This window comes from Euphorbia lathyris, chromosome 8, assembly GCF_963576675.1.
Source record: "Euphorbia lathyris chromosome 8, ddEupLath1.1, whole genome shotgun sequence".
Taxonomy (NCBI): domain Eukaryota; kingdom Viridiplantae; phylum Streptophyta; class Magnoliopsida; order Malpighiales; family Euphorbiaceae; genus Euphorbia; species Euphorbia lathyris.
This window is the reverse complement of record NC_088917.1, coordinates 18,388,864-18,398,538: the sequence shown is the minus strand read 5'-3', so window position 1 is coordinate 18,398,538 and position 9,675 is coordinate 18,388,864. Positions and strand designations below refer to the sequence as shown.

Genomic DNA, 9,675 nt, shown 5'->3' with positions numbered 1-9,675 from the left:
TTCCCCTCCAGTCAGGATGCTATTGATTGGGCAAAAAAGATAGCTATTCAGAATGGGTTTGAGCTTGTAATATCTTCGCACAAAAATGGGGGTAAACAGAAGTTGTTGCGCTGTTCACGGGGTGAACGATATAGAGGTGTTGTGAAAAATGATGAAGATCCTGCAATTAGGAAAAGTAAAACTAAAGCGTGCCGATGTAAATTTCAGATTAAAGCCTATCAACATGCAGACCTTTCGGGATGGGGGATAAAGGCTAAGGCTGGGTTAACTGGAATGCATAACCATACAATGCGTATGTATCCAGAGGGAAGTCGGCAAATGAGTGGACTCAGTATCGCATCTAAACAAATTGTGCATGATATGTCTTCAGCTCAAGCAAAGCCTTGTGCTATTTTAGCAGCAGTTAAAGAAAAACACCCAGAGGACAACTCAGTAATTAAACACATATATAATTACAGGGAAAAAATGAGGAGGGACGCGTTTGAAGGTAGAGACCTGGCTAGTCAATTCTACCATATTGCTGTGGAGAACAAATATGTCAATTACACACAGGCTGATTCAGGTGTGATAACGCATGTGTTCATGGCACATCCAGAGTCAGTTGATATGTTCAGGACTTACCACTGGTACATCGGCATTGATTCAACGTACAAAACAAACAAGTACAAAATGCTGTTTGTTGAGATTGTTGGGATGACGCCATGCAATAATAACTTCAAGATAGCGTATGCTATTGTTAAAGACGAGACCGAAGGGAGCTATCGTTGGATTTTGCAAAGGCTGAAGATTTTGCTTGGGGATGATCTTAACCCGACCGTTGTTGTTAGTGACAGGGAGCTTGGGTTATTAAAGCCGATACAAGAAATTTTTCCACAAGCAGCGCACTTGCTATGCACTTGGCATATTAATAAGGATGTGGAAGATCGTGTGTATAGAATCATTGGAGATAAAGGTCTTGCCTCTAAATTCAAGAATGGCAAATGGAGAACAATATTAGAATCATTAACCATTGAGGAGTACGAGACCAATCTTATGATGATGAAGGAAAAGATGAGCAGGTTCAAAGGAGTTATCTCGTATGTTGAGGAGACGTGGTTGGTGTATAAGGAGAAGTTTGTTGTTGCTTGGACAAAGGAGTTCCTACATTTTGGTAACACAACTACTTGTCGAGTGGAGAGCGAACATGCTAGTCTAAAGCAATGACTCAATACGGCAACTGGGTGCCTTGACACGGTATGGCAGAAGGTTCACAAGCAGATTGAATCACAAGCAACCAATATAAGGTATTTGCAATTTCTTCTACTGCGATTTTGGAATTTGCATTTAGGGTTGTATCATTTCACTAACTAATAATAATTTTGTCTTCGTATCAGGTACATGCTTGAACAGTCGCGGCTTCGTCAAGCAGTCACTTTCACCGGACGCCCATTAAGCCAACTTGTATTCAAAGTCTCTCATTATTGTCTGCAGTTGTTGAATCAATAGTTAGAGCGTATGAGAGGGTTGAGCCATGAAGTGTACGTGCGTTGCGGTTGTGTATTGAGAACATCGCATAAGATACCATGTGCATGTGAACTGAAACGAGCTTGTGATCTGGAACAAATGATCAGTTCTGAGAGTGTTCACGTGTTTTGGAGAACACTTTTAATCAATCATGGTCACACTGATGAAAATAACGGGCGTAATGATCTGAACGAGGAGCAGCGATATTTTAAGTCCTTAGTGGACCAAGTCTCTAAAGCCGACCCATCCGTAATGCGTAATATTTCAATGTTTATCCATGATCAACTACACCCTGATCAAGCTCAGTACACCGAACCCGATGTCAAAATTAACGTGCGGGGGCGACCTAAGGTGAGCAAATCCACAAAACGTATGCCGAGTTCTTGGGAATATAATGAAACTCATCGTGGACGGGCTCGTTCTACTAGTTCATCTAGGAGTCGTGGTAGAAGTGGCAGAATTAGCTCGTCATCCTCGGTACATAATGCTGCCTCATCAGGTAAATTATATCTGATAAACCTAACTTTTTTTATAACTGTTTTGCAATATAGAGTTGTTTTACACTAATATACATGAATGCAGATGGAAAAACGTATCATGGTTCTGAATTCGTACATTCCGATAAATTAGTTGGCATAATTAAATCATACGTCGAATCATACTACGACGTTGTAGGTGATGGAAATTGTGGTTTCCGTACGGTAGCAACTTACATTTTTGGTGACGAAGAAGCATGGCAGACAGTTAGGCATCACATTCGAAATGAAGTAATTGCTAACCGTTGTTTGTATCAAAGAGTGTTTGTTGATACTGTTGATGCAGCTCTTCGTAGAGTAAGTTGGGACGGTGCAGGTTGTATGCCGGATTATTGGATGATCGTTTGGGATGACTTGTGGCCGGTTGCTACCATGTACAATTCTGCTATCATGTTATTTGGCTTCTCAGGTGGGGACACATTAGCGTTGTGTGGTACTATCTTACCATTGTATGCCGCATCGACTGCTACAAGACCATCACGTGAGATTTGTATAGCTCATTTAGGGAATCACTGCCAGCACTACATACGTTTAAATTTATCGCCTAACTTTCCGGTGCCCCCTATAGTACACTGGTGGTTTGTGCACCGAGGCCAAAGCGTTGTAGGATGGGAGCGCTTCTATCAGGATAGGGTGACACAGTGGACCAGATTGGCCCAACTTAGGGGATATTAGTGGTTGATATTCTGTAATGTTACAGGTGAATTCTGATGAATTATGTGTGGTTCTGTAATGTTACAGGTGAATTGTGATGAATTATGTGTGGTTCTGTAATTTTACAGGTGAATTCTGATCAATTATGTGTGGTTCTGTAATGTTACAGGTGAATTCTGATCAATTATGTGTGGTTCTATCAGGATAGGGTGACACAGTGGACCAGTTTGGCCCAACTTAGGGGATATTAGTGGTTGATATTCTGTAATGTTACAGATGAATTTTGTGTGGTTCTGTAATGTTACAGGTGAATATTGATGAATTTTGTGTGGTTCTGTAATGTTACAGGTGAATTGTGATGAATTTTGTGTGGTTCTGTAATGTTACAGGTGAATATTGATGAATTTTGCTACTTCAGTTATCCACATTCCAACGTCTATATTCCAACGGCTATATTCCAACGTCTATATTCCAACGGCTATATTCTCCATCTATAAAATTAAACAATGTTGCTACTTCAGTTATCCACATTTACTCTTTACATTACGATCAACGAAAACTCTCAAACATAAATGGCTTCATCTGATTTTACCAACGAGTTCCCTAATTTTCCTCCCGAGAAAAGCATAGTTTCAACTTTGAATAAGTCTGATTGCACGACGAAGATGCTTGATTATCAATACTACGCAATCCGTGTATATGGAGAGACATTTGTGAGTCCAACAATGTTCCATCCTGAATTTCCATTTATGTTTTGCTTCAAGCTTCCGTCTGCTGGTGAGTTTCCAATATACTCACTACACATGTTGTGGTTCTTATGTTATATGTATTACATGTCTTTTGAATTTGCTCTAGAGGAATGGTTGAACAATTTGAATGAAGGAAATATTCCTAGTCATATTCAAACATTTCTGAAGTGGTTTATGCCTATTGATGACTGGAAAGCTATGTTCGCCAGACTATTGCGTGATAATCAGAGGGGAATCATCCCTAAAAAAATTTTCAACTCCATCATCTTTTTAAGATGGACAGAGTCTGAAATTTCTCATGAGGTTCATCGAACTTATCCTTACTCGATCGTGAAAAATTGGGATCGCTATAAATTAGAGGTTCGAGTACTACAGAGTATCAGCGCTTCAAAGAACGATTACCTGCCAGGACGAGCTTGGCCAAGAAATAGAGGAAATGCTCCATGGAACATTTTTCCTGTGGAATATGAGACGAATATTGCAGAGGAGAAAGAGATATACCTTGCAATACAGTCAGGTGTACCAGCGACATCTTCACCAAACATTCAGGTGTACGAAGAAGATAGTGACTAATGTCTTTTTTTTCCGGTTTATGTCGTTGTAATGTCTTTTTTCATTTTATGTCGTTCTAATGTATTTTTACAGTTTATGCAGTTTATGTCGTTCTAATGTATTCTTAAATTTGCAATAATAACACAACATACCACAAAAAAGTACTAAAATATCAATCCACCAAATTCTGTCAAAATAGTACTAAAATACTACAAAATACAGTCATAACTCACTTGGCCAAATGCCAAGCATCCATAATCTCCTCTAACGACTGCCTATATACAATCGCAGCATCCTCGTCCAGATGACTCATGTGATCCAGCACAGTTTCACCCCAGCCAGATAATCGACTAACCCACTGTAAAAAAGTAAGGAACAAAAAACAAGGTTAATATCATTTCACATTTCAGTAAATATCATTTCACATTACTAGACCAGTCAAGAAAACCAAAAATAACTTACAATCTCACTGTTCGAGCGAGTATAAACAGCCGGTCCGGGTGCAACAATCTCCGGAAGTAGACGAGGGTGTGAGTGACGGGTGTACCAATGCATGTACTGATCCTCACAATCTGATGGAGTATGTGCTGGAGTGAATACAGACAGTATAAGGACGGACGACTGGGGAAAAGAGTCCCAAATACCCCGGACCATCACAGCTGGCACCTCTACACGATACTTCAAACTGGTCCACGGGCGAACAGCCTTAGAAGGCTGCAATATCGGTCTAGGAATGGTCTGCACATGTCCAAGCTGCCGAAGGCATCGCCCCGGCATGTACGGCTCGATCACATCCCGATACCGTATCCATCCAGAATATAGAGTCCTCGGGGTCTCAGTAATGGCATCAGGGCCATACGGCATCCACATGACCTACAGATGTATAAAATTACATTAACACATACAAGTAATACACAAATTTGTTTTAATTGAATAGTATTTATAATTATAAAGCAAGTATACCTCATCTGCTGTCAACACATCAAGCCGGGCACGAAATGCTCTCAGCCGCTCATCGCTCTTCTCCATCGATATAGATGGCCACAACGAAGCCCTAGGAAGATCCTGGAGCAATGTCATACAACCCGTCATCTGCCCGCAATCTCCTCTGGTAGCAATACCAAGATGACGGTATAGATATGCTAGTGCAGCTGATCCCCAAGAAAGTCCAACGGCTCCAGCCGCCGAGTCCTGCACCTCTAACAGACAAGAAGGTCGGATGCGGTCACCACTCTTGTCTACGAACAAGGTGGAACCGAGCATCAGCCACGTCCAAGCTATAGCCTGGGTCTCAGGAATCCGATCACCTCCACAGCGCTCCATGACGGAAGCGGCTCGTATACCACCAGAAGCATAATGACGGGCATCTAACTCAACCCGAGTCACCCCAAACAAATCCATCACGCACTCCTTAAGCTCATCAACAGTCGCATCAGCAGTCACCATGGCACCATCTACGGGGATGCGCAATATCTCCCACACATCATGCATCAAAATGGTCATCTCGCCAAATGGCATGTGAAATGATGACGTGTTTGGCTGCCACCGCTCAACAAATGCCGTGATCAGTGCAGCATCTATGTGACTGTGCATAATACCATGTAAATGGAAAAAGCCAGATGACTCGATACGCGACTGAATCGTCCGGGAAGAACCACTGTACCATAATCTCAGCTTCGTGCAATACCCTGATCTGGTATGACACCTAAGGACGCCCCTGTCCTGACAGGCCCATATAGCACATGCAATATGTCCCAAAAAGCTCGGGATCACAGCACCATCAAATGGACCCCCGGGGACGGGGTCCTTCACAACCCAGTCATCCTCTACACTCCTCGATCGCTTGCTGCTACCTGAAATTACAGCAAACGGTAGACATTAATTTTTTAGTATATTTTTCAATAATCACGATTAACACAAATACAAATAAACACATTTTTTAATTTCTCTTACCAGAAGAAGATGCTGCGGTAGAAGAAAATCGTTCGTCTCGACCCCTCGTCACAACGACACGATCTATGGGGATAGTATCAGCACTAGGACGATGCATAGAAGCATCCCCGTCCATGTCTATACCAGCCGCCTCATCCCGTCCCTCAGCACGCTCCGCCTGTGCAGCATGTGCCCTCCGGGCGTCCGCCATAAACCGCTGCTGCTCCTCCCGGTCCCGCCGAGCAGATGCAGTAACAGGACGTGAAGACGTGCGTCTAGGGTCAGCTCCCTCCTTATCCTGTAATATTATTTATTTATAAGGTATATTCAATTTAACATAATTTTTTTTTCTATACGTTCGGGTTTGCCTACGCCCGGTCCGTGCAATTTTTTTTTAAAAAAATTCAAAATTTGCCCCTTTTTGGCCTGGGCGGGTGGTTTACACCACCTGCCCTAAGGGCCAAACGGGTGGCGCATGCGCCCCACCATAAGGTGGAGCGCATGCGTTGTACGCGTTCCACCTTAAGTGGAACGCGTACGTCGAGCGATCCACCCTAAGGTGGATCGCATGCGCCGCGCGCTTCGCCTTACGGTGGAGCGCGTGCACCGTGCGATCCACCTTAGAGTGGATCGCTCGACACGTTGCATCTCCAGCTATGGTGGAACGCATAGTTCATGCGTTCCACCGTAGGTGGAGATGGATTCCGGCGCCCGCCTAGGCGAAATTCTGGGATTTTAATCCCGAATTTCGGCCCGATTACTCACGATTTTGATAATTTTTTTTATGGAAATACTTACCGTAATACCCATGTATCCTTTGCCGATGTCTCCTCTTCGTGCCATCTCGTTTTTTGTCGGTTTTTTTTAGAATGGAAAAGATGTTGAGAGGATTTGGAATTTCAAAACTTATGTTTGAAATAATGAGAAGGGCAAAAAGGTCAATACAGGGCGGTGAGCCGGAATTTTAGTGCGGTATATAGTCGCCCACTTCTTTTTTCACAAATTATCCTTTGCATACTTATATAAAGGGTAAACGACACAGTTTATGTCTATATTTGAGCAACTTCCTGAGCTCAGGTTACTACAGATTCAGAAGTACTAAAAAAAGATGGTAACACTACATCAAGTCAGCAAATAACTTACGGTTAAGTAAAGAAAAATAGCATTCATCATTAACTTAGAAAATAAATAAAAATGAGATTCATCAAACTCCAATGTCAAATCTGAGCAATCTATAAAATTCGATTTCAAAACAAAACAAATTATCCGGTAAACCAAATGACAGTCTACAAAAAACAAATACCCAACTATATCTTCTTGCACCTGATTCATTGAGTTGAGTTAGACAAATCAATGAATTAGACAAATAAGTTAGGCCTGGAAGCCTTGTATGTTGTCTTCAGTTTCCTAGTTGGTGGCCTAACCTTCTTGAAAACCAAGGGGAACTTGATCTTCGAGTTATGAAATTGCTTTGTGCTTTCCCTCTTGCACAGCTTAGCTGGGATAGTAGCTGTCTTGATTATCTGGATGCATGGAAACCTCACTCTATGGCGCGATGCCATCTCAGTGTACATATCTTCCACTGCTCCATTCAATGTGGTATCTCTGTACTCCTTGTACATATTATGATACCCCGTACGACTCTGGTATCTCAGCCAAATGCCATAGTTCTTGATTTTTGTGGGGTTTTTCTCATAGATCTGCAAGCCATTTTACATACAGGTCAACATCACGTTCATACAGATTAACATTAACAAAATAAAATCCACAGTGATGACAAGTTGCATTCACCACTCAGTAGGAGCAAAAAAAACTATACACATAATTATCCAATAAGCCAATACACTCAACTAAACATTGCAACATCTTCCAAGAAAGAAAAGATGTAGTGAAGTTGGAGCAAGGACAAACTGTCAGAAGAGGGTCTACGGGAAGACAAATAAGCTAGAAAATGATGTCCAGCTAACACAGATTAGTGTAAACGACTAGAAAGAAGGGGATGGAGCAAAGACAGAGGGGTTTACAGAAATAAGCTAGAAAATGCTGTCCAGCTAGCGATGAAATAGTTAGCAATCGAGCTAGCGATGCAAGAGTTTACACATTTTCTGTAAATGCTAGAAATGCGGCCACAGCTAGTAATTCATTGGTTAGCAGTACAGGTCCAGCTAGCAATGAAAGAGTTAGCAGTACAGATAAGGTTTATGGAAGGACAAGAAAGGGGGAAAGCGAAAACAAAAGAGCCCGGACCTTCTTTCTTCTCCTGCGGAGCCATGAGGAAGTCACCGGCAGGAGGTTAGCTCCTAGGAAATATATGGCAAAAAAACAACAAGTGTTGTTGCTTTGAGGGAATGAGTCAAATGGGAATGAAAAATATCCACATTGACCAGATAGTGAAGCTTCAGGCACTAATTCAATTTAAATCTCAAAACAAGCATACAACTTCAGCAAATAGTTATATGGTTGCAGAACAAAATTTCTGCAAAAACAACAATTAACATGTTTTTAAAACCAAAAAAGACACCAACAGATAGAAATACAAATCATAAGGTTCAAACACATCATAGAAAGTACAGTTGCTTCATTGTTATCCAAAAGCTGTGGAATAGCAGAGGGAGATATATGGAAGAAAAAAAACACAAGATAGTATTGCTTCAACCAGTTCAACCTAACTCTCAAAACACAGGCATAGGCGGCTAAATATCAAAGAGCAGGTCCATCACAGCAAACCAAAAATTTTGTTTCCACGAATCATACATAATATGTACAGCAAAAAAACAAAAACAAAAAACAATTAGGCTAGCAGTATTCTATCATAAAAAATCTATCAGATCATCAATTGTTCTATTTAGAAACCAGATTCTCGTGACGCATACCTCATTTATAGCAAGAACTTGGCCGTTGCTCTTCTTAACCTTCTTGAGTTTCCTAAGAAAATACCTGTTTGACGAAAAGAACGATCAATTAGCAAATGCCTGTGAAATACAACACAATTCATTTCCGAAATTGAAAAAGTTAAAAAGAGCTTACCAGAACTTGGACTTTGCTCGAACCTCATTAGTGGCCCAAAGCTTCATCCGGTAGATCTTGGGATGCTCATCAGCCTCAGTAGGCAAACCTCTTCCAACAACCTGATACTGGTGAAACTGCATCCACAAAAGAAATCCATAAACCCAATTCCTATGAAATCATAGTTATTCGATCAAATAAGAGAGGAGATTCTTCCTATAACCTTACCCTGAAAACACCCATTCTCAGAGGGAAGTGAAGAGATGCGATGTCTCGAACTGCCCAAGGAAAACGGCGGAGAGATTATATATATCTGAGCGCGGACCAAAACCTAATTTGGAGGGTAAATTACACCCGTGATCATTGAACTTTTATCAATTTTTAGCAGACAAGAGAGACATGGATGAAAAAGAGAAAACAAATATATTGAGAGACAAAAAGATAAAACGGTAAAAGAAGGAGGAGTTGATAGATAAAATAAGGAATCTATGAAAGTAAAAAAAAAAAGTGGGTTAACAGTAATAATAGTCTTTTGATATAATTTAGTGACTTTTATGTTACGATTTTATTAGGGATGTACATTGTACATGGTCGGTTAACCAATCTATTAAGGTTAACCAATCTATTAAGGTTAATTCGGTCGGTTAATCATTTTATCGGTTTTTTAAATACACTAGTCCATTAAATTCGGTTAACTACTAATCGATTAACCAATTATTTGGTAGGTTAATATTTTATTTCGG

At 41.0% G+C, this 9,675-nt stretch overlaps 2 protein-coding genes across 3 annotated transcripts; both read right to left on the bottom strand.

The window, feature by feature from the left end:
• Positions 1-1,918: 1,918 nt before the first annotated feature.
• Positions 1,919-6,966, bottom strand: LOC136203237 (protein MAINTENANCE OF MERISTEMS-like). 2 transcript variants are annotated; one of them, XM_065994341.1, is made up of 5 exons: positions 6,725-6,966; positions 5,948-6,224; positions 4,958-5,847; positions 4,443-4,867; positions 1,919-2,066 (listed from the first exon to the last, which is right to left on the bottom strand). In XM_065994341.1, exons 1-5 carry the CDS (start codon positions 6,767-6,769, stop codon positions 2,033-2,035), a joined length of 1,671 nt encoding a protein of 556 aa, XP_065850413.1. In that variant the 5' UTR covers positions 6,770-6,966; the 3' UTR covers positions 1,919-2,032. The 2 variants fall into 2 exon arrangements, with proteins under 2 accessions (XP_065850413.1, XP_065850411.1); XM_065994339.1 differs by lacking the exon at positions 1,919-2,066 and adding an exon at positions 4,155-4,352 and having other exon boundaries at positions 4,457-4,867.
• A 110-nt stretch (positions 6,967-7,076) lies between these two features.
• Positions 7,077-9,312, bottom strand: LOC136203238 (large ribosomal subunit protein eL20y). Its single transcript, XM_065994342.1, has 4 exons — positions 9,161-9,312; positions 8,954-9,069; positions 8,800-8,863; positions 7,077-7,626 (listed from the first exon to the last, which is right to left on the bottom strand). The coding sequence occupies exons 1-4, from the start codon at positions 9,173-9,175 to the stop codon at positions 7,285-7,287; spliced, it is 537 nt and encodes a 178-aa protein (XP_065850414.1). The 5' UTR covers positions 9,176-9,312; the 3' UTR covers positions 7,077-7,284.
• Between the last annotated feature and the right edge of the window lie 363 nt (positions 9,313-9,675).

What these genes read in the sequence shown, in the direction of transcription:
- LOC136203237 (XM_065994339.1), bottom strand. Translation starts at nt 6,769, where the DNA reads ATGGCACGAAGAGGAGACATCGGCAAAGGATACATGGGTATTACG. An exon ending in AAGGATACATGGGTATTACG is followed by an intron (nt 6,225 to 6,724) that starts GTAAGTATTTCC and finishes ATAATATTACAG; the next exon opens with GATAAGGAGGGAGCTGACCC. An exon ending in ATGTGTTGACAGCAGATGAG is followed by an intron (nt 4,868 to 4,957) that starts GTATACTTGCTT and finishes ATACATCTGTAG; the next exon opens with GTCATGTGGATGCCGTATGG.
- LOC136203238 (XM_065994342.1), bottom strand. An exon ending in CGAGCAAAGTCCAAGTTCTG is followed by an intron (nt 8,864 to 8,953) that starts GTAAGCTCTTTT and finishes TTCGTCAAACAG; the next exon opens with GTATTTTCTTAGGAAACTCA. An exon ending in AAGTTCTTGCTATAAATGAG is followed by an intron (nt 7,627 to 8,799) that starts GTATGCGTCACG and finishes AATGGCTTGCAG; the next exon opens with ATCTATGAGAAAAACCCCAC.